This window comes from Heterocephalus glaber, unplaced genomic scaffold (assembly GCF_053883595.1).
Source record: "Heterocephalus glaber isolate CG9 unplaced genomic scaffold, H.glaber_assembly_v1.0 deba00001072, whole genome shotgun sequence".
Classification (NCBI taxonomy): domain Eukaryota; kingdom Metazoa; phylum Chordata; class Mammalia; order Rodentia; family Bathyergidae; genus Heterocephalus; species Heterocephalus glaber.
The window spans coordinates 6,142,423-6,165,872 of record NW_028258189.1 but is presented as its reverse complement, the minus strand read 5'-3'; the positions used below and the strand labels follow the sequence as shown (position 1 = coordinate 6,165,872).

Sequence of the window (23,450 nt, the reverse complement as noted above, 5' to 3'; positions counted from 1 at the left end):
CCTTCTTGCAGGCATACATTTAGTTAGCGGAAATCCATGAAGGCGACCAAGGGTGATTAATGGCTTTCTTCTTCGGTGGTTCCGGACTTTGGGGGGATCGGGGACTATCTGTGTCTTCTGTCCCCCCCAGTGGTCTTTAATTTAAAATGATAAGGCCGGGCTGTAGCTCAGTGGCAGAGAGCTCGCTTAGCATTTGCGAGGCTCTGGGTTCCAGCTTTTGCATGGCAAAGTAAGATAAAATAAAATAAAAGTTGAAAAGGAACAGAGTATAAATAAAATAAATAATAGATAAGCTAAGTTAAAGTAAAATAAGTAAATAGAATAAATATAAGTAAAATAAAATCAATTAAATTAAATGCAATATGATATGACAAAAATAAAATAATCATCATACCCAGGAGGTCCCGTATTGTTTTAGATGAAAATCCGTAGACTTCTCCTCCACCCACATTGGTGGTGTGAGGATTATCGTTTTGATTATTAACTGTGATGTGTCCACTTGACTTAGTAGATTATTAAATTCTGGATGTGTCTGCAGATGATTGACATACAGGACAGCAAACAGAGAAGAAGTCCCACCCAGGATGTAGGTGGCACCAACCAATGGCTTATTAAGTTCTGGGTGTGCCTGCAGATGATTGGCGCACAGGTCAGGAAACACAGAAGAAGTCCCACCCCGGATGTGGGAGGCACCAACCAATGGCTTGTAGCCTGGATGGGATAAAGAGATAAAGAAGAAGGAAGTGCTTCCATATTTCTTCAGAGGAACGCTAGTCTGTGCTATTGTCTTTGGATGTTGGTCTCCATTTCTTTCAGGCTTCTTTCTTCTGCCTTGCTGCAGAGATTTTTCAGCTTTGCAACACAGATTCCCACTGCTGACTCTGCTGTGAGCTCCCAGGACTTTAACCTCTGAGGGCTACTGGATCCTCCTGCTCTCCAGCGTGCAGACCTCCATCTTGAATTCTGCCCTGTCTGATCCACAGATGGCCATTGGTCCTCTGCTTCTGATCCCGAGTCTACCTCACACATTGCTTGTATCATCACACATTTATTCTGTATTGACTCTGTTCCCTTAGTGAAACCTAGCTGATACAGATGTATTCACTGCAGCTCAGTGGTGGGCCAACTTACGCACAAGGACACTGGGTAATAATTTTAGACGTTCTGAATCCCCTGGTTTCTGTTGGAATTAATTCACCTGTCCCGGCAGGGCAAAAGAGCAACCAAAACCGACACATAAGTGAATGGGAATGGCTGGATTCTATGAAAACTTTACTTAGGGACCTTGGAACTCGAACTTCACATCATTCCCATGGGTCACAAAATATCCATCTTCCTCGGATTCTCCTCACTGCCTGACCCTGCTCACGAGCACTCTGATTGCTTAGGTTTTGGTTGTGGAAGCAGCAATTCTACATCTCCAAGGAGCGCTCAAGAAACTGGGCGTGGTGGTGCTCGCCTGTCGTCCTGGCACTCTGAAAGGCTGAGGCAGGAGGATCACAAGTTCAAGCTCAGCCTGGGCCACTTAGCTTTTTAGCAAGGCCCTGCCTCAAAATATAAAATATAAATGGCCGGGATGTAGCTCAGTGCGAAGGCCTTGGGCCCCATCTCCAGTACCACACACCACACACACACACACACACACACACACACACACACACACACACACGAGTTCTCAGGTGCTGTTGAGTTTGCAGCCCACGATTTGAGCAGCACGGCTGAGACGACACCAGCAGGGGAGCAGGTAGGTGCAAGTCCCAGCCTGCTCAATAGCTGGGAGCTGGTGGGAGGGTGGATTACCAAATTGAACGTGGCAGAGCTGCCTTCCTTCCCGCTGGGAGCAGGAGCCCAGGCCTGCTGCTTCCTTGTCAGCCCTATTCGTGAGTTGTCGGTTCCTGTCTCATTCTCATTAAGGCAGAATTGCAAAGGCAAAGGAAAACCGTCCATCGTGTTTAGCTGCTGTTGTCACTGCTGTAAATAAATCCAATCTGCAGTTTCGCTGCGGACTTTGTCAGTCTTTTCTTTGCAGTGGACCTGTGCCACGCTCCTTGGAGGGCACATGACGGTTGTGTAACTGCTGAGCCCAGATGTGGCCCAGATGCTGCCTGACTCATCTGCCCATGACTGTGAGACTTAGGAACCCAGGGTGTCTTTGGGAAAGGAAGTTGAGTGCATTCGTTGGTTCACACGTACACCTCCAGGGTGAGTCGGTTTTGCTTTTCCCAACTTTTAGAAGCATCCGTCGGTTTGAATTTTTTGAACTTCCACAGATGTGTGTGAAGCTTCCAGATGGCTTCAGCAGAGAGAGCATTGAGGGAGGAAAAGGGATTTCAAAGGCATACGAAAAAGAGGACGCCAGTGGTGATTTTCTCCATGTGTGATTATTAACAAATGTTTCCTGGCCACCTGGCTGCAGAAAACATAAAATGATCAGACGGCAAAACTCCCATTTGAAATGCAATTTTGGAAAACAGATTATACAGCGAAGACCAAAGAAATGGAAGGGGTTTCTTCAGTGGGAGAACACTAATCCCATAAAAAATCATGATGACTTTAGGGCCATCACGAGCTAACACATAAAGTCAACTCTGAGTATTTGTCTCCCTAAAATGTATGTATTCATCTCCAACCCCCAGGGAAGCAGTGTTAGGTGATTAGTCCTGAGGGTGGAGCCTCATGGATGGGATCAGAGACCCCAGAGAGCTCCCTGCCTTCCACCAGGTGAGGACATAGCTAGAAGGCGCCACCTGTGACCCTAGAAGCAGCCTCACCAGACACAGGCTCTGCCACGGCTGGACCTTGAACCTCAGCCTCAGGACTGGGCACCAAGTTCTGCTGTGTGTTAGCCGCCCAGGCTCTAGGATTGCATATGGCGCCCCCGATGGACTGAGACAGGGAGAGACCAGTGCAGTGGACCTCAGCCCCCAGTAATAGGAGGCACCAAGGTCTCCGTGTGTCAGTTATGTAGCTTACACCATTTTTTCACAGCAGGTCTCGTGAATCATGACAAAGTTCATTGCTCATTTTTGACTGTGCAAAATCTGAACGCTGCCCCCTGTGTCTGGGATTTTCCCTGTCCCCCGAACCTTGCTGTGCAGTCACCATCTATGACCCGTTGCTGGCCTCCCTTTGTCAATCCACTGACGTTTGACTTCTAGGTCATCCCTACTAAAGATACATGGAGTTTTCTTTTTTCATCATTCATCATTAATAAGAGTTTTATCTGTCTTGTGACAATGTTGGGGAGAAATTAAATAAGATTCACAGAAACCTAGAGATGGCACAGAAGAGAAATGTGGGGAACAAGGAAGATGAAGGAGTGTTGGTAGCAGAACTGTGTATCTATGTATCCATCCAGTCTTTTATTGCATCTGTTCTCATCTATCACCTATGTATCGATCATCTGTCTCTGTCATCTACCCATACGTGCGTGTACAAGTCTACTTATTACCTGTCTACCCATGTACGTATCTATGCATCTGTGTACTTACATCCGTCTGTGTTTATGTCCGCCTGTGTTTCTGACTGTAACTGAGTGTCATCTACATCCAGCGTGTGTGTCTCTCTTATCTATCTGCTTAGGTACCCATGTATTATTTATGTGTCTCTATATTTATCTATTATCTACCTCTATTCATCTACCTATCTGTATATCCGTCTATCCCTCCATCACTGTATCTGTGTATCTATCCATCCATCATCTGTGTATCCATCTGTCATCATTGTATCTATCTATGTCTCTATGGATCCATCTATCTTATCTGTCTGTAGCTATGTACAAATCATCAACTTTTAATCTGTGTACCATCTGTTCATGTGGCAGTCATCCCTGTGTTCTTTGTGTTCCTCTGTCCATCATGGACCCGCGTGCGTGCGTGTGTGTGTGTGTGTGTGTGTGGATGTACATAAATGTGTATCCATCTACCCATTTTCTCCTCTTCACCCTCATGCTGCTGCTCATTCCGCTGATCACTCCCCCAACAATGCACGTTTGCTCACACTCACACGTGAGTGCAGCATGATGCCGACTGGATGCGATTTCCCTGGGCCATGACACTGTTCCAGGGAAAAGCCCGGGAGCGGGCCTCGGGGTCCTGTGCTGCTTTCTCACTATGGAACTGCTGTCTCCGTCCACTTTACAGTTGTCTGGAAGAGGCATCTTCGCGTTTCCAAAGCAGCCCCAGCTGTCAGGTCAGAGGCAGATGCGTGTGGGTCTTGCTCTTGCAGCTGGTACCTCCGAAGCTGACACATTTTCCAGTTCTCATTTCCCTCCCATGGCATTTAAACCGGAAACCATGACAGTCCCAAGGGAAAAATGTCCGGACGAGTTTCATTTTCCATCTTTTATTTTCTTTTCCTTCCTTTCTCCACTGTTTTTCCTTCCCTCCCTGCATTCTCTTTGGTGGAGAAAAAATGCCAGTATTTCAGATATAAAAAATATCTCCAACGCTGTCATAAAAACCGAGACAAAAAAGCCTATTTTCTTACACTGATTTACACATCGGGCCAGCACAGCTAGGTGAGAAAAATGTGATTTGTACCAACAGGAAATTCTGACAAGGACAAAGTTCCACATTTTTATGTGAGAACTCTAACTCGTTTTAAAAAATACTGTGGAAATGTTGCAAGTTCGTGTGAAGAAAATCATCCCCTGAAGTCATCTTTGTGCGTATGTTGTTATTGTCTGTTTTGCAGGATGCTTAGGACGGTAGCATCTGCTCCGCTAACGTTTTATTTATGCACACGTTGCTTTATTCTTACTCCATTGATGCCAAAAAAAAAAAGAAGAAGAAGAAGCTGTGGAGAAAGCTTTCAGCAAAATGGTTTTAATTTGACATTTTTCAGAAAGTAGCAACATTCTATAAATCAGGACCAAAAACATAAATGCTTTTTAAAAAACAGAGTAGTCATCAGTTTTCAAGAGTAGAATTTTCCTGGCCCCACAGGGGTTAAGGATAGAACTTGGCTTTGAGGAAATTTCCGCTTCTGCCTTGTAATTTAGAGAGGTGGCCAGGGCTGCTCACGAGGCCTGGCAGAGCCTTTTCTGGGCAGGGTTTTCTGTGCATGGTCCGTCGGCTTCCTTTCCGAGCCTGCATCCTCACTCCGAGCCGGAGGACGTTTAGGAGTTTGAGCAGAGGCCACTGGACCTGTAGCCCTTTGAATACTGTTGGCCACATGGGGAGGGTCAGGCTGAGTCTGGCCGAAGAGCAAGCTCCTAAAATCCACGGCCGCCCAGAATCTCGGGATGAACTCATTTGGAAAGGAGGTTCATAAAGACAAGGCCATCGTGGACCCTGGATCCAAGGGCAGCGTCCTCACGAGAGACAGAGGAGGACACAGGCACAGAGGAGAAGCCGCGTGGAGACAGAGGTGGAGACTGCAGCCATGAGTCCGCAGCCCAGGGCCGCCTGGAGCCCCTGAGGAGGCAGAGGCAGGAGGGTCTCCCAGGAGCCCTTGGAGGCCCCGTGTTGCCTGCAGGTTCTAAGCCCTTCTTTTCCTTTCAGTGCTGAGCTCTGAAGCAAGAAGCAAGCTCCTCCCTTCCACAGACTTCAGGGCATCATTTGGCCAAATCTGCACGTGCTCCCCTACCAGGGAAGCCGAGCTTCCCACCGTTATCAGGAGAGCTGAGCTCCACCCATACGGCAGCCAGGAAGGGTCCAGCAAGGAGCTGAGCAGTGAGTGACTTCTGTAGGCTGCAGTTTCCAGACGGTGGTCTCACTTCCGCCCTAGCCAAGGACCAGGGCCAAGGACAACCTGAGGGAAGAGACAGCGGGTGGACACACAGATTCCTCTGCCTGCTAAAGCTCATCATTGTGGCTGTTTATGCAGACCACCTGCACCACGCCCCAGAGAGAAAGCTCCACAGTGTTTGTTGGTGACTTGCTAGCTGGGACTGAAATCCGGATTTGGAAAATGAACCACACTTTGCACTTTTGAGCTCTTTGCTCCTGCGTATGTGGCATCGGGCCTCTAAGCAGGAGGCCTCTTGCACCTTTGTGTGTCTAGTTTAAGCTGCTCCATTGGAGCAGCCGACCATGGACTGAACCCTCTGAGACCCTTGGAGCAGCCGACCATGGACTGAGTCCCCTGAGACCATTGGAGCAGCCAACTATGGACTGAACCCTCTGAGACCACTGGAGCAGCCGACCATGGACTGAACCCCCTGAGACCACTGGAGCAGCCGACCATGGACTGAACCCTCTGAGACCACTGGAGCAGCCGACCATGGACTGAACCCCCTGAGACCACTGGAGCAGCCGACCATGGACTGAACCCTCTGAGACCATTGGAGCAGCCGACCATGGACTGAACCCCCTGAGACCACTGGAGCAGCCGACCATGGACTGAACCCCCTGAGACCACTGGAGCAGCCGACCATGGACTGAACCCTCTGAGACCATTGGAGCAGCTGACCATGGACTGAACCCTCTGAGACCACTGGAGCAGCCGACCGTGGACTGAACCCTCTGAGACCACTGGAGCAGCCGACCGTGGACTGAACCCTCTGAGATCACTGGAGCAGCCGACCATGGACTGAACCCCCTGAGACCACTGGAGCAGCCGACCATGGACTGAACCCCCTGAGACCACTGGAGCAGCCGACCATGGACTGAACCCTCTGAGACCATTGGAGCAGCCGACCATGGACTGAACCCTCTGAGACCACTGGAGCAGCTGACCATGGACTGAACCCTCTGAGACCACTGGAGCAGCCGACCGTGGACTGAACCCTCTGAGATCACTGGAGCAGCTGACCATGGACTGAACCCTCTGAGACCACTGGAGCAGCTGACCATGGACTGAACCCTCTGAGACCACTGGAGCAGCCGACCGTGGACTGAACCCTCTGAGACCACTGGAGCAGCCGACCATGGACTGAACCCTCTGAGACCATGAGTCAAAACAAACATTTCTTTTTTCACATTGCTATCTCAGTGACGTGAAGCTGAACACCTCAAAGGGGATCCACAGTGATCATTCTCTTGTGTAAAAGGGTCATCTACCCAACACCTTTCTTCTGGATTCCTACGTCCAGCATCCCAACCAGGAGAGATGCCAAGCCCAGGCAGAGACCTTTGGTGGGTTGTGAAAAATCAAAAACAGGTGCTGATAAGAAATGGGGATTTTTGGAGAAAGAAGAAAAAATGTTCTGAAATACCAGTATGATGGAGATAGGGATTCCTGTGTTTTCACGGTTTTATACTCTTTACGTTGGCCGGGAACATGCCTGGGCTGGACATAAGAATACAAATGTCTTTCCTTCCTGAGGTCTGGAATTGATGCTCTGTTCACCTTGCCTATCCTGTCTCTACTCCATACATTCACAATCTGGCTCAGCCCTGCTTCCATTTTGCTCCGTTCCTATTTTCTTCTATGAAGCTACCTATATTAGCTAGGTTTCTCTGGAGAGACGACAAATAAGATGGATAGATGGATGGAGAGCAAAGGATAGATGACGGAGACTAGAGACAGAGACAACACGGCAGATAGATGATAAACAGTCGGTAGCTGTGATGAATAGATGCAGTATTGAGAAGAGAAAACAGAGATGGATACATGGATAGATGGCAGAACAGATTAACAATAGATAGCTGAGGATGGAGAGAGACTAGAATAGAGGAGATAGGGAGATAGATGATGGATGATCGGTAAATAGATGCCATAGTTTAGATCTACAACCTCCCTCAGAAGTCTCATGTGTGCACAGATGGAGCTTTTGAGAGGTGACTGGATCATGGGGGTTTATAATCACCAATGGGTCAATCCACTAATGAATTCATAGCTCTCTCTTTCTCTGTCTCTCTGTCTCTGTCTGTCTTTCTGTCTCTCTTTCTCTCTCTCTGTCTCTGTCTTTCTGTCTTTGTCTCTCTCTGTCTCTCTCTCTGTCTGTCTCTCTCTCTCTGTCCCTCCCCTTTCTGGCCGCCATGATGTGAGCATCCTTCCTCTGTCAGGCCAGTCCACCATATTGTTTCCGTGTCTGAGCCTGCAACACAGGCTGCAACTTCTGAAGTTGCTAGCCCAAATCAACCTCACCCCTTTCAACTGTGCATGTGTTGAGTATTTGTGGCACCCATGAGCAAAGTGACTCAGACAATGGAAGAAAGAAGATGACTTCTCCACCTCCCTATGCTCGGCCCCTAGAGGACAACCTGCCGTATCTCTTTGCTAAACAAATATTCTCTGGGTAAATGAGCAGAGTTTTATGTACTAGGCTGCTGGATTATTCCTAAGCTAGCTCTGCAGCTGTGAAGCAGGCTTTGTTGTTCGGACCGATGACCTTCTCCCAGCATGGCTAAGCACTAGTTGTGTCCCCCGTGCTCTCCCAGGACCTCCCTCTCAGCCACAGAGAGGAGTCTCATTCTCCTTCCCATGCAGTGGGGTGGGTGTTTGTTCTTGCTGTCACGGAGAGATGCTGGGGAGGACAGGTCACATGACTTGTGGTTCTGTACCCGTGATGAGTTCTGCTGGATTTCCTGTCTTTCCCTGGAGACACGCACCTTGGGAATCCAGCTCTTTCTGGCAGTCAGGGTGCTGGGAGGTCACCCAAGCCATGCAAAGAGGTCATGTGTGAGTGTTTTGTGTGGCCATCTCCCAGACATCTCAGTGAGGGTTCATCTCCTGGGTCACAGTCTGTGGAACTGGCTCCATGCTTGGATTCACGGTCCCTGGCTGCCATCTTGAATTTCTTGGTAGAAGTTTGGAGCAGGGGCCTTGGGTCTTCCTTCTGCACTGGTCCCCACAAGCTATGCTCCTGGTTCTTACCTCAGCCGAGAGCCAGGCTCATCTGTCAGAAATAGATGTAAGCAAGGTTCTTCCATGTCTGGGCTTCTACTGGAGCAGAAGACCATGATGGCTGGGATTTGTTCCACTGCCTGTTTGTGATAAACATACACACAGTGGCTGTTTTAAACCTTCCTGTCTGGGGAAAGGCGATGGCGTGTTGCTACTGGAACAATGATATGCCAGAAATGATGAGTGCATGGATTGTTGCTATGTACCATCCTCTTACACTGGGTGTGTGTATTAGTCAGCTTTTTGTTACTGTGCAAAATACCAGGGGCACCGTTTAAAAAGAAAAGGGTGGATTTATCTCACTGATGTGGGTCCTGAATGTCCAAGTGACAAGGACGGCGCGTGTCACTTTGCGAAGTCACTGCACGCTAGTTGACAGTGCATTCCTAGGAAAAAACAGTTACAGTTGGACTTGGGGGGTCCCCCAGAGCTCCTAGGGTGGGGCCTTTGTCCCCAGAGCAGCAGTGTGCAGAGGCTCGGGGTATGGAGGGTGGCTGGATGAGGCCGGTTGTGAGATACTGAGGGGATCGGTCCGTGGATGGCTGTGTGGTTTGGCGGCATTATAGGAGGTGGCAGAGACTCAAGGGGAGGGCTGCTCGCAGGAAGGAGTTCCTTGGCATCACTCCTTGGGAGCATAAATCGTGTCTCCACTTCTCTCATTCTCCACACCCGTCCCCCGTGATGCTGGGGGCCCTCTGCAGGCCTGAAAGCCATGGAGCAAGCCATGGGCTGGAACCTCTGGGGACATGAGCCAGAATCAGTTTCACTCTCTTTAAGTTGCTGCTCTCAGCTGTTTTATCATACTGCTGCAGATCTGATTCACACAGACCCTCAGCGACTTAAGGACACCCTGCGAGGCCCAGCTCCTAAACTTTCATCAGCTCCCACCTCCCAACATCAAGGACCAAGCCTCTGAAATGTGGGTTCTTAGGGGACAAACCCCATGCAAACCGTAGCAGTATTTGTTTATCTATCTTGGCTGTGCAAAGCAAAATGCAAGCAGTTTCATTGTCTCAGTGTGTGAACCATGTAACAACCATCGTCCAAACTGTCCATCCATCCACCCACCCATCCCTCCACCCATCCATGTACTCACTCACCAACACATCCATCCATCCATCCACCCACCCACCCATCCATCCACCCATGCATCCACCCATCCACCCAGCCATCCACCATCCATCCATCCACCTGTCCATCCACCCATCCATCCACCCACCCATCCACCCACCCATCCATCCATCCATCCATCCACCCATCCATGTACCCACTCACCAACACATCCATCCATCCATCTATCCATCCACCCACCCATACATCCACCCATCCACCCACCCACTCATCCACCCATCTATCCATCCACCCACCCACCCATTCACCCATCCATCCACCCACCACCCATCCATCCACCCACCCATCCATCCACCCACATATCCATCCATCTACCCACCCATCCACCCATCCACCCGTCCATCCACCCATCCATCCACTCACCAACACATCCATCCACTCACCAACACATCCATCCACCCACCCATCCATCCACCCATCCACTGTCCATCCACCCATCCACCCACCCACCCGTCCATCCATCCACCCACCCATCCATCCACCCACTCAGCAACACATCCATCCATCCACCCACCCATCCATCTATCCACTCATCCATCCATCTACCCACCCATCCATCCATCCACCCATCCACCCACCCATCCACCGTCCATCCATCCACCTGTCCATCCACCCATCAATCCACCTATCCATCCATCCACCACCCACCCATGAGATCATTTCTGCTTTGCATGTCCACAGTGGACAATCCTGACTAGTGTGTGGATACACCACCAGGAACCAAGGTAGAAACCATGTTGAGACTCCTCAAAGCCCATTCAGACACCGAAATATGCCCACATCAACGGACTGCATGTGTGCTCTTTGGATACATCTGTGATTCAGGACACCCCAGGACGGCTCCCTCTGGCCCCTCTCTATGACCAGCATAATCAACACTGGCCAGGGGCACCACCCAGCCCCAGGTCCTGGATAAGAAGGTCCTAACAAGCCGCACCATCCTAACCCACAGGGCTGTTTATCTGTTGAAGCAGACTTGGAGGCAGACAGGAGTCAAGTTTCAGGTACACACTTCTGGGAAGCTGATCCTTGATTGTGAGCCAGCTCATCCAGTGAGCTTTAGCTGTGTTTACAAAGTAGGCCACTGTGTTGGATGCAGCTGTGCCATGACTCTTCACTTCGGCAGAACATCCAATTTGTGTCACAGGCAGGAAATAAGACACGCCTAAGGTCACAACCCATCTTTTTGTAAAATTAACTAAATTGCTGTATTAAAAATGGGATTGGACTGCAGACAGGCTTAAGCCATGAAGTTTCCAATGTATCAACTCTAGGCTACAACACAGTCTTTATCTTTGCATAAAGGGAACTCAGGGGAAAATACCTGTGACCAGTGAGCTGTCAGGAGGCACCGTGGAGGGAGGAGGCTGCCCTCGAGAGTCAGGTAGGAGTTGGATCTCACCCTGGCCGGGCACTGGGGAGTGGTGCCCCTGGCTGTGTATTCAAAAAACTGGAGTCATGAGTGCCATGTCCTGGATCCACAGTTGTATCCCAATGTGTGGATGCTCAGTAAGTTGAAGACAGTGCAACAATGTCTGGTAAGAGGTCTCTTTTGGTCCATCCATCAATCCGTCCATCCATTTATCCATTCATCCACCCACCTATCCACCTGTCAACCCATTCAGCCATCCAGACATTCACCCCTGCCAATACCCATTGATCCACCTACTATCCCCATGCATCCATTGCTCCATCCATCCACACACACACCCACCCATGCATCCACCCATCCATGCAACCACGTATCCACCCATCCACCCACCCACCAGTCCACCCATCCATCCAACTATCCATCCACCCACCCACCAATCCACTCACCCACCCATGCATCCACGCACCCACCCACCAGTCCACCCATCCATCCAACTATCCATCCACCCACCCACCAATCCACTCACCCACCCATGCATCCACCCATCCATCCATCCATACATTCACCCACCAACCCACCAGTCCACCCCCATCCACTCTTCCACTGATTAAGCAAACATCTCTTGAACACTGGCACAGCAGGCATCACTTGTGGAACTAAGATAGCTCTTCACTGCTTTGGCTTCCCAGGAAAACCTGACAGTAAGTTTCCACTATAAATTTGGCTCAACCTTTGGAAATGGAGACCAGTAATTTACATGAGACTGAAACAAACTTGAATCTACAGAAGGGTAGAATGGAAGCTCACCTCTCTGCTCCATTCAAGAAGTCAGGAGAGGATCAGTCTGGTTTAGGTATAGGTGCTCTGCAATGCCAGCAGCCACCCTGACTCCTTTGCTGTACATACTCTGCTATCACGAAGTGTGTGGCTTCTATTCCTTAGGTAACCTCCTGCTCCAGAGCAGCTGCTGGGACTCCAGCCATTGCACCACTATTCCAGATGGGCAAAGAATGAAGCTGAGAAGCCTAGAAGTGACTTTTGTTGGTTATCTCTATCTCCTTTTAAAGAAACTTTTCAGATCTTTTACCCAATAGCTTTTGTTTACCTTTATTTTATTGACTAGAACTTAAATTTTCTGGTCAAAAGTAGCTTGAAGGGATACTGAGAGTCTTTTTCAATTTTTAAAAAAAATTTTTGGTACCAGGAATCGAACTCAGGACCTTGTGCTTGCATGGCAGGTGGCTGAACCACTGAGCTAAATCCCTGGCCTGAGAAAGCGTCTTTTAATGGGCACACTGTCATCATCAATAAAACCAAGGTCCCTTCCTATGGAAAGAGGAGGAAGGATATAGGACTGGAAACTTGTAGTCTCATCCATACATGAGAGATGGTGGATGGATGGAAGGATGGATGGGTAGAAGGATGGATGGGTGGAAGAATGAATGGGTGAATAAATGGATGTTTGGATGCATAGGTAGGTGGACAGATGGGTGGGTAGATGGATGGATGGATGGATGGGTAGATGGATGGATGGATGGGTGGATGGGTGGATGGATGGGTAGATGGGTGGGTGAATGGATGGACGGATGGATGGATGGATGGGTGGATGGATGGGTGGATGGATGGGTAGATGGATGGGTGAATGGATGGACGGATGGATGGATGGATGGGTTGATGGGTGGGTGGATGGGTGACCGGGTGACTGGGTGGACGGACGGGTGGGTAGTTACATGGGTGGATGGATGGATGGATGGGTGGCTAGGTGGATGGATGGCTGGGTGGATGGGTGGGTGGGTGAATAAATAATGGATGTGTGGATGGATGAATGGATAGATGACAGAGAGATCAACAACTGCCAAGCACATAAGAATCAGCAGAACCAATGGCTGGGCCCATGGTGGTGGAATTGCAATTCAAACAGCTTCTTCAATTCATTTAATTTTCCTTCTGGAAGTGTACTGGAGGCCGTTCAGTTCTCCAGTCTGCCTGGAGAGGGGCACGGGGAGGGATAAAATGAGACAAAGAGATGCACTTTCAAAGTACGTGGCGGGCCGGGAGGTCAATGCCAGAGCGGGCAGAGCCAAAGTCACCCCGAGCTGGCCACTATTTATCGGATGCACACAGAAATCGGAGGGACATGGGGGACTCAGGGCGGCAGTGATGCCAGTACCATGGCAGGCTGGCAGGCAAGAAAGCAGCTTCAGACGAGCCCTGTGCACAATTTAATTATGAAATGTTTCCCCCCCTCAATTATACGGAATGGCTCTCGATAGAAACCGGAGCCCCTGGACACTCATTAAACCATGTCTGCAGCACTGGAGGGTGCTGCTTTGTTTTCGAGCTGAGGAAGCCTATGCACTTAAGAAAAAGAGAAAGCCAAAGGCAGGTGTGAATGGGTTGGCCTTAGGTGGCTTCACAGTGCCTCTCTGTGAACAGAAATAAGAGCGTCAGGGAGCTGGCGTTTGCACAGCAGGAATGCGTTTTTAATACAGCTGAGGGCAGCAGCCTGTGAACTCAGGGAGAGAAGGTGCCAGATCCCAGGCTCCAGACTTCTGGAACAGAGTGGAGAGTGGGGAAAGATGCTGTAAGGGACACCGTACACTGGCCGAGTACAGCCTTTCTCTGGAAGGGAAAGTAAAAGAACTGGAGAGGTCACAGGAAAGATCTTTGGCGTTTGAGGTGGGTGTGAGCCTCCCGTTGTCTTTCATCTACAGACATCCGCCATGAGGCTGCCTTAGCTTATTTACCTCATGGTGCCAAACTGGCTGCCAGAGCTCCAGCATCTGCTTGCCCCACAAGGATCTCAGAAGTCCTCCTGTTGTCTGTGGCCCAACACCCTTCATGGCTCCCCAAGACTGTGACCCAGGGACGCAGGTGGGCGGGGCAGACGGGAGACAGGAGCCAGCAGCTGCAGGCGGCAGGGAGCAGCCCAGGACACCTGCAGCGTAGGAATTGGCTAAAAGACTACAGGACTGAGAGCTGGGTGACTCAGGGAAATTTCTCAGCCCGCATTTCCCCTCCAAGCGGCCTCTCCGGGGCGGCGCTTTGGTTTTGCGAAGAACCGGGGGGGGGGGGGGGACCAAATCCCCCAGCCCTTTCTGCAAACTCTCAGCTCGGGGACCCCAGAGAGCCTGGGGCGGGGGGGGGCCGCCCCTTCCTCCAAGCTGGGGTTTCATTAGCTGGAAGTGGGGGACAGTCGGGGGGTCCCGGTTCCTCCGGGCCAGCGGGGAGGGCAGCTCGGACACACGGGAGGGGCTCACTTCCCGAAGAAGGAGGCGGGCGCACCTCGCTGTAAACGGGGTGCTTCGGGGCTAGGGCATCCTTTTGGGGACCGAATGAGAAAAACCATGGACAGGGCTTTATTGGCCTCTGGGTCCCTCTTGGGAGCGAGGAAGGACTAAGAAACTTCCCAAAGAAGGAGGGTGTCGGCGCTCCCACCTGGAGGGAGACCCGCGGCCCCTGCGACCCTTGCGTTCCGAGCGCTCCGAGGCCGAGGCGGGGCGGTCTCAGCAGGGCCGCGAAAGCAGGCAGCACCGAAGGCCGTGCCCAAGGCTGTGCCGCCCCCCCCAGGGGTGTGGAGTGGGGATCCTCGTGCTCCTCCCTCTCAGCTCCCTCCCGCCCTCCCTCTTGGCCGCCGCCGCCCGGGTGCAGGGCTCACTGGACCAACCCGACAGACCCACCCTCCCCGGCCCGGGCCACCATGGCGCGCCGGGCCGCCCTCGCGCTGCTCTTCGCGGGTCTCCTAGGAGCCCTGGTGCGCACGCAGGACGGTGAGCGCTAGAGGTGGGGGTAGACTGGGGGGGGGGGCGCGCGGGCGGGGCCCCCAGACCCCGGGGAGGGGCTCGCGGCCGGGGATCCCAGACTCTGAAGAGGGGCGCACGCTGGGCCCCCGGGCCCTTCCCGGGATTCCGCGCCCAGATCTAACGGGGAGGAGGGGCGGGAATGTCGTACCCAAGCCAACTGCGTCCCGGCCACGGTCTGGATCCATTCCCGGTGCGACATGTCGGCGCGTTTTTCCTGCGCTCCAAGCCCTTCTGGGGGAGCTCTGGGCTCGGCGCCGGCCTCCGATCCCCTCCTCTCTCGGACCCGTTTTCCGTCGCCGCCAACTCTGGCGCGCTCCCCAGGCTGGGTTTGGGGACCCGCGCGCGCCATTGTTGCCCGGGGCGCCCGGGGCCCCGAGCCACGCCCTGAGTCTCGGGCCTAAATTTGGAGTCGTCCCCGGGGGGTTAAAGGCCTAAGCTGAAGGGGTGGGATCCCTGGGGAAACTTCCAGGCCTGCGCGGCCGAGAAAGATACTTTGTAGCTCGCCGGGGCTGGAAGGCTGGGAAACTGCAAGGCCTGCGGAGCGCGAAAGATACTTTGTACGTGCAAAGATACTTTGTATCTGGAAAGATACTTTGTAGCGCGCAGTCCCGGGCGCGCTCGGGGTGGGGGGAGGGGATCGAGCTTTCCCGCCGTTGCCATAGATAATTGGGTAAACACCGGAAAAGTCCGAGGACGGGGAACCCCCCTGCTCCTTCCCCGCACGTCCCGCAGAGAGCAGAATGATTTTTTCTTGTTTCTTTCCACAGCGTCTTTCAGTTTCTGTTTATTTTTGTTCGTTTTTGTAGTACTCAGGGTTGAACCCAGGGCTCGCGCGGTGCGCTATGTCTCCAGCCTCTTTTTGTTTATTCTGAGAGCAGATCCGGCTAAACGGCTCAGTCGCCCAGGTTGGGGACTTGTGTTCGACTCTCCGGCCTCAGCCTCCCAGAGTGCTTCGCTTTCAGGCCCGCGTGCAGCCCCGGGCCAGGCTTTTTTAGCTAAAAAATAAAAATAATAAAAAAAGAGAAAGAAAGAAAAAGCAGCGAGCCCGGCCGGGGGTCTGGCAGGGAAGAGCAGGCCCAGTTGGAGCCTCAGGACTCCTCTTACCGCGGGAGCCCAGCCTAGGCCGGGCCAGGGTCCCGCCCGGGTCCCGCCCGGTAATATCCGGTGGAACTGCTAAGCCCCGCCAGCCCAGCGTCTCAGTCTCAGGTGCGCCCGGAGCTGAGCTTGCTTTTACCTGTTTTTTTCAGTTTGCAGTTTGCATTCCTCTACCCTGGCACACGGCTTCGTTTCCTTTTCCGGCCCTCGCCTCTCCCTCCCTGTCTCGGTCTCTCTGGCTCAAAACCTACCTTTCTCTGTCCTGTTGTCTGTCTGTTTTTAGCTCTTTGTTTGCACTTCGGGTTTTGCAGAAATCGTGCTCCTGTTGGCGAACTTCAGGGGGAAAAACAACAACAACAAAGGGTCGCTTGGTCTCGGAGGAGAAATTGCCCGAGTTTGCATTTTGCCGGGGAGGCCGCACCGGGAGCCCCGCGTCCTGGGGTCTTCTTCCTCGCCGTCTGCCTGCTCGGAAATGATTAACCCGCCCCCCCACCCCGAAATCACAGACCGGCTTTCTTCCTGAGACAGGGCTGCAGTCACAGTTTTGGGGTCCCAGGCTGGGATTTGGGGTCCCTGCGGGGGCCCGGGCTTGGAGACCCCTGGAGGCCAGGAACCCCCGGCCTGGCGTGGGAGTCCCGAGAACTAAAGGGCGGATGCGGAGCCTGGGGGTCCAGCCTGGCTCCTGCACACCCTGAACCCCGTTATGAGCTCCCTGCCCGTCTGTTCCACCTCCACCCGGTGGATCAAATTGAACAGCCATACCTGAGGCCGTTCCTGCTGATTTCCTTTCCTTTACCTCGTGGTTCCGTTCTTTCTCCTTCCTGTACTGGGGAAGCCCGGGCACTCCGGAGATACTAAAACACGTCATCGTGTGTGAGCCGCTGGTCTGCGTAAAGATCCCCGCTGCAGGATGCATTTTCACACTTGCTTATTTATTACGTTTTTATTTTTGTGGCACTGGGACGGCACCCAGGGCCTTTGCGCCGAGCTCTGCCCTGAGCCCTTTTTATTTTTTTATTTGGACACATGGGCTTGCTAAGTCGCTCAGTTACTCAAGCTGGGCTAGCCTCCGCAGGGGTCCTCCTGCCTCAGCCTCCTGGAGTGCGGGGTGACAGGCGTGTGCCACCCGTCTGAGAAGCATTTTCTGAACTGGAGGTGGTGACATTAGCCGCATGGGGGGGGTCTCCCACCGTAATCAGCTCAGACGAATCCAGTTGCTAACGAGGTGTTTTTTGATCATAGGTGGGGTTTTTCCTGAGCCCCACAAAAGGCTTTGGTAGAAGCTGTTGGGTGGGGCAGAAAGGTTGCTGTGGGGCGGGGTGGAACTGGAGGGGGCCGTGGTGCAGGAAATGAGCCACACACAGCAGGGCCAGGACTGCACAGCATGGGCCCCGCGCAGGAACTGAAAATGTTCCTGTCATATGAGGAGAGCCCAGAGTACTACTCTGCCCTAAACAAGGACGAGCTTGAGTCACGAGTAGGAAAACGGAGGCAGGCCTGAGACTGCTGCTAAGCGAGATAAGTCAGACACTCGAGCTCCCATATCGCCTGGTTTCTCTTATAGGAGAAACCCAAAGTGTAAATAAATTACAGAGCAAAATAAAAGAAAAATGATAGGAGGTGGGAGAGAGAGAGCTTTTGCAAAAGTGATGGCGAGATGGAAGGGGGAGAGGAGGAATCGCTTCTAGTCCCAGCCGGTGACTGTGGCTGGTCATGGGTCCAGCCCTGGGAACCGAGGCAGTAGACAGGAATTTGAAGATTCCCCAACAAAAGGGAAGGTGCGTGCCAGGTTCCGGCTGGCGCAGTGTCCCAAGGCGGTTGGTTATTCAGACTGGGCGGGGGCTGAAGCATCCTGCGGAGATCGGGCAACTGCTGCAGGCCGGTGAGAGGGATGGGGGAGGGCAGAGCAGCAGAGACACCGGGGATTGAACCCAGGGCCTCCACACTGAGCTCCGTCCCCAGCCCTGCTTATTTTTCAGTTTTGAGACCGGGTCTCCCTAAGTGGCCCGGCCTGGGCTAGAATCCTCCTGCGTCAGCCTCCCAGGGTGCTGGGAAGACAGGTCTGCACCACGGTGCGTGGCTAATTAAACACACATGTAAAGAAAAAAGAAGGCAGAGCTGGGTGTGGCACCTCAGGCCTGTCATCCCCTTGCTCAGGGGCAGAGGCAGGAGGATCCCAGGTTCTAGCCCAGCAGGGGTAAGTTAAGGACTCGGTGAGACCCTGTCTCAAAAAACCCAAGTTGAAACACCCCCAACCCCCTCGAACAAAAAACAAAAACAAAATAATTGTCCAAACACACACGCACACGGTTGGTGGGGCGTCTCCTCCTCTGAGTTCAAACAGAACCTAGTTTGCCGCCTTTTATTAGTTTAAAGAAGAATCCAGTTAACCTATGTGTGTTTGGGGATTTCCCCCCTTTTCAGCCTGTGGCTTTTAGCGGGTGTCTGTTCACTTTGCAAGACAAAATCCCAAAGCCGGAGGCACATTTTCTGTGTGCCCTGGAATTCACGAGTCCGGACGCATAAACAGTGGCTCTCTCATCCGGTGCTCACATTAGGTGGCGAATGTTTAACTTAACAAATAGTGAGGGCAGCAAAAGACGCATTGCCAGGAACCCCGCCTCCCAAGCCCTGTAACTCGTCACTCTGGCCAAGTGTCTTCTTGTTGATTTGTTTGTTTGTTTGTTCAGATAGGGTCTCACAGTGTAGCCCAGGCTGGCCTTGAAGTCACAGAGATCCTCCTGTCTCAGCCTCCGAGTGCTGGGATGCCTGGCGTGCCCAGCTGCCCTGCCCCCGACCGATCTTTTTTACTTTCCTGTGGTCTTTTGGGCTGTGCCCGTCTCCTAGGTGACGGTTGCAGAGGAACCCCAAGTCTGCAGTTGTGCGATTAGCACTATCTTCTTCAGGTCTCCAGGACCAGCCACTTCCTGTTCAGGGATTTCCTCTGCCTGGGCCTCGCCGGGGTGTGATGCCCACGTGGGTGTGTGCCGGAGTTTCCACTGCCCTTAGGATGAGTCAGGCAGGCCTCCCGCCCGCCCAGTGGGCCCTGCAGCCAAGCTGCTGACGCGGCCCCCAAGAGGAAGCCAGACACTCCCTTGTCCTTCCCTGTCCGCCGGGCTCAGCTGCTCTCTGGCCGCTGTGATTTGCTCCGCACGGGGCTGGAGTTGGCCAAGAAGGCTGAGGCACGAGGATCACAAGTGGGAGCCCAGCCTGGGCAACTTAGTTCGACCCTGTCTTCAGGTGAAAGATGAGCAACGGGCTGGGATGGAGCTGAGCTGCTGTGGTTTTCGTTGCTGCTCCTTGTGATGGTGGACAGCGGCTCCCTCCCCCTCCTCCTGCCCTGCCGAACCTTTCTTCCCTGCCTGTCCCCAGTTCCTCCTTGAGGTATCTGCGTCCTGTTCTCCTCCGGTCGCATCTCAAACACTGCATCTCCTGAGGACCCCAGAGACTTTCTCCTTAGTCCCAGTCCCCTCCTTCACCCTGGCCTTTTATGATACGCCCCTTCCCAAAGCCTCTCTCCACCCCTGCTGCTTTAGCTTCTGCAGATCCTGTTTGTTTCTTCTCCTACCTGGCTCTGAGCACGTGTCTTTTTTCTTTTAATTAAAAACAAAAAACAACTTTGGAGTCCATGTTTGCAGTCCACGGTGGTGTGGTCGTGCTCCTTGTGTGCAGTTGGGGCGGACACAGGACAAAGCTGCTTTCTGCTTTTTCTTTTTCTGCCCGGCCCCTCCTTCCTATGGTCTTTTACTTTGCTCTTTATTTACACCCTGCGTTTCTCACACGCGCTAACCCACTCGATATGGAAGCTCGTGCGCCTGATTCAGTTCACTTACCATTGTGGTCTTGAGGTGCATCCGTTTTCCTACGCATGACTCAAGTTTGTCCTTCTTCACGGCAGAGTAGTACTCCACTGGGTAAACACTACGCTTTCTTTGTCCATTCATCTGCTGATGGACACAGAGGCTGGTTCCTGATGGAGCTGTTGTGAGTTGTGCTGCTGTACACATGGGTGTGCACGGGTCACCGTGATAGGATGGCTTTCACTCTTCCAGGAAGATGCTTAGAAGGGGAACAGCTGGGTCAGATGGACTTTCTGGTTTAGTTTTTTTTCTTTTCTTTTTTTGCTTTGTCTTGTTTTATTTTGTTTTGGGACCGGGTCTCGCTATGTGGTCCAGTCTGGCCTTGAACCCAAGCTGGCTGGCCAGGCTGGCCTCGAACGCACGGCGATCCTCCTGCCTCAGCCTCCTGAGTGCTGGGACTACAGGCGTGCGTTCCAGTCTGGTGTTTGCCGCAGTCTGCAGCCCGATCTCCGTGCTGGTTGTACGGTTTCCACCCCACCTACGGCGTAGAAGGGTCCGGGCGTTTGTAATTATTTCATGTCGCGATGCTACTGCGCCATGAAGCAGGATAAACTCGAGCCGCGTGTGGGGAAATGGCTGCACCTCGAGACCGTGCCGTGAAGTGAAATAAATCAGACACACGCGCTTCCGTGTCGCGTGGTTTCTCTCCTGTGGGAATCACGAAGTGTCAGCGAAGAGCAACGCGGGAGAGAGGTGAGAGGCAGGCGGGGCGGCCCGGGCTCCGCGCCTCCCCGGGGTCGCCCCTGTGCTGTTGGAGCCACGAAGGCGCAGGCGAGAGAAGTCTGCCCCGTCCGCCGTGGACGCCGCTTCTTGTTAATCTGGGACTCAGGCCAGGGTCCCGGGCCTGCTGGGCCACTGCTGTACCCCGGAGCTGCACACCCAGCTCTTCTTACTTATGCTGAAAACCCGGGGTCCTGCTGAGTCGCCACGGGAGGGCTTGAACCTGGGAGCCTCCTGCCTCAGCCTCCTGGTAGCTCCGCCGCGCCCAGCCCCCCAAACTGTCGACGGGGCCCTGTTTGCAAGTAGTTTGGACCCGAGGTTGGCTGAGTTTTGCGGCTGTGGAACCCGTGGGTCCAGAAATCCAGCCGTGCCCTGTGTCCACGACGTCCCAGGCGCCTGCTGACCACCTGGCGCTCCCTGCCGGGGAAGCGGCCGTGTCGTCCGGCCGGGGCTCAAGAGAAGCCAAGCCTCTGCCTCCTTCCGGGCAGCTTTCGGGGTGCGGAGTGTGGGAGACGTGGAAGCGGGGTTCCCCATTCCCGGGCACCCTGCCCCGCGTGCTGTCGGAGACTTCACGCTTCTTTCCTTTTCTTTTTCCGACTCCGCGTCCGCGGCGCATTAAGCTCACGTTCCTGCGTGCGTGGCGTCGGGGCGCGCACAGGACCCAGCTGCGCCCCTTCCCTCGCCTTTCGCCCCTCCCCCATGTCTTGACCGGCTCCCCATTTGCAAAAGATCTGTCTCCCTTCTTCCTATCGTGTATCTTTTACTGCGATCTTTATTTACACTTTGTGTTTCTCATGTAAGAGCAACCGTGCGGTATTGAAGCTTGTGTGTCTGATTTAGTTCATTGACATTATGGCCTTGAGGTGCATCCAGTTTCCTAGGCACGATGTAAGCTTATCCTTCTTCAGGGCAGAGTAGTACTCCACTGGGTGTAGTAAACACCACACTTTCTCCGTCCATGTGTCTGCTAATGGACATACAGGCTGCTTCCACGGCTTAGCTGTTCTGAGTTGTGCTGCTGGACACACGGGTGTGGATGGGTCGCTGTACTATGACGTCTTACTTTCGGGAAGACACCTAGAAGGAGGACAGCTGGGTCAAGTGGAATCTCTGGTTCAGTTTTCCGAGGAAGCCCCGGACTGGTTTCCGCAGCGATCGTCCAGTTTGCCTTCCGCAGATGGCCACACGTGCACAGAAAAGCGCTGAACCTGGCTGAGGAATGCAAACCCCACCGCGATCCCGGGCGGACGGCAGAGGTCGCTGGTAGAGATCGAAGACATCTGCCTGCCTGCCGAAGGGCCGGGGCTGAGTCACTGTGCACCACGCCCTGTGAGTCACCCCGAGTCCCCTGAGGGCCGAGGGGCTGCGGCCTGGTTTCCGTGCATCCTGCAGCCGTGCCAAAGCAGGAACCCCGGGCCGGCTGCTGGCTGTGCAAACGCAGCTCTGCCCAAGTTATAGCCCAAGTTGGTTGTGCGCCAGTACAGCTGAGGTCTGCGTGTTTACCTGGGCACGCGCTAGAGGTGACAAGAGGGAGATCAGTCGTCCCTGAACCTGACTCACCCGAGTTGTTCGCATGTCGGGCTGGTCGTAACTCGAGGGTTCACTGTAATTATGTGGCTTTCCAGGCGGCTGCGGTTCCTGGTGGTTCCCCAGTGGGTTTTGCACACGCGGGAAGAAGGGCACAGCTGGGGTTGCCCTGGGTTCAGCGGGTCTCGGCTCCTCCCTCTCTCCCTCCCTCTCTCTCCAGCCTAGGGAGAGCCGCTAGGTGCTCAGGACTTGGGTTTTCCAGGAATCTGACGGGCAGAAGGTGATGGAAGGGATCATTCTGGGGACTTTGGAGGCTGCTGAGATGCGGGGTCCAGGGCCCAGTGAGATGACAGCATGGACGGAGCGGTCCCCCGGGTCCCGGCGTGGACGGGGGTGCCAGTCTCCCTTTTCTTCTGCCCTCAGCCCTGGCTGCGAATCCCCTGCGCTGAGCCTGGGCCAGGGCGGGGGGTGGTGGGCCCTGGGCTGGCTGGGGGGACCTGGGGGTGGTGACATCGGTCACCGTCCTAGCTCGGCAGAGGGGCAGGACGGGGGGGGGGGTGCCGTGCAGTTCCCCACATCCATGCAAATCACACAGGCCCTGCATGGGACTGCACGCAGACATCTGTGTAGCTGATCACAGCACTGCTCACATGAACACAGTCACACACAGGTGTGTAAGCTCGGATGTGCGCAGGGGTGTACGAGCACACGTACATGATGCAAAGCAGGCACATGAGCCTTGTGCAGGTGCATGGAGATGCTCGGCGTGTACATGCGCACGCGCGTGTGGGAGCGCTAACCAGGAGTGTGCTCAGCTGAGTGGCACAGGCGTGCGCACACATTTGTGCAACCACATGTATTGTACAGGCGCACATTCATATGTGCGTGTGCCCGAACACACGCATATCCACGGCTGAATGCGCTCACACCCACACTCACACGTGCAAATGAAGGCGAGGCCCTCGCACATTTTGCAAGTCCACTCGTGTGCACACTGAACACCCCCGGGACGACTCTGCCATGCATGCCCACGCCGGCAACCGTGTGCACGCAGGCGTGCCTGCGGATACAGTGACATGTGCACACGCACGCACACTCAGGACTGCACAAGGCGCACCCTGCACCCACGCAGGGGTCGAACGTGTGCGT

General features: G+C 53.5%; 1 protein-coding gene and 1 long non-coding RNA gene across 6 annotated transcripts in view; one reads left to right on the top strand and one right to left on the bottom strand.

Moving 5' to 3' along the window:
• Nucleotides 1–11,849: 11,849 nt before the first annotated feature.
• On the bottom strand, nt 11,850–17,442 carry LOC106007907 (uncharacterized). 3 transcript variants are annotated; one of them, XR_015450803.1, is made up of 5 exons: nt 16,957–17,442; nt 16,446–16,527; nt 15,248–16,094; nt 14,044–14,234; nt 11,850–13,282 (listed from the first exon to the last, which is right to left on the bottom strand). It is a non-coding gene; the product is annotated as an uncharacterized LOC106007907 (long non-coding RNA). The 3 variants fall into 3 exon arrangements; XR_002389996.2 differs by lacking the exon at nt 11,850–13,282 and adding an exon at nt 13,293–13,918; XR_001182486.3 differs by lacking the exon at nt 11,850–13,282 and having other exon boundaries at nt 13,293–14,234.
• Cd99 (CD99 molecule (Xg blood group)) overlaps nt 14,573–23,450 on the top strand; it is a 30,295-nt gene continuing 21,417 nt past the window's right edge. Inside the window, exon 1 of one of the 3 annotated variants that reach the window (XM_004867320.4) lies at nt 14,573–15,066. In XM_004867320.4, the coding sequence (XP_004867377.1) occupies nt 14,997–15,066 (70 nt within the window). In that variant the 5' untranslated portion in view covers nt 14,573–14,996. The remainder of the gene's footprint in view (nt 15,067–23,450) is intronic. The other 2 variants (XM_021246367.2, XM_004867321.4) reach the window with 2 other exon arrangements.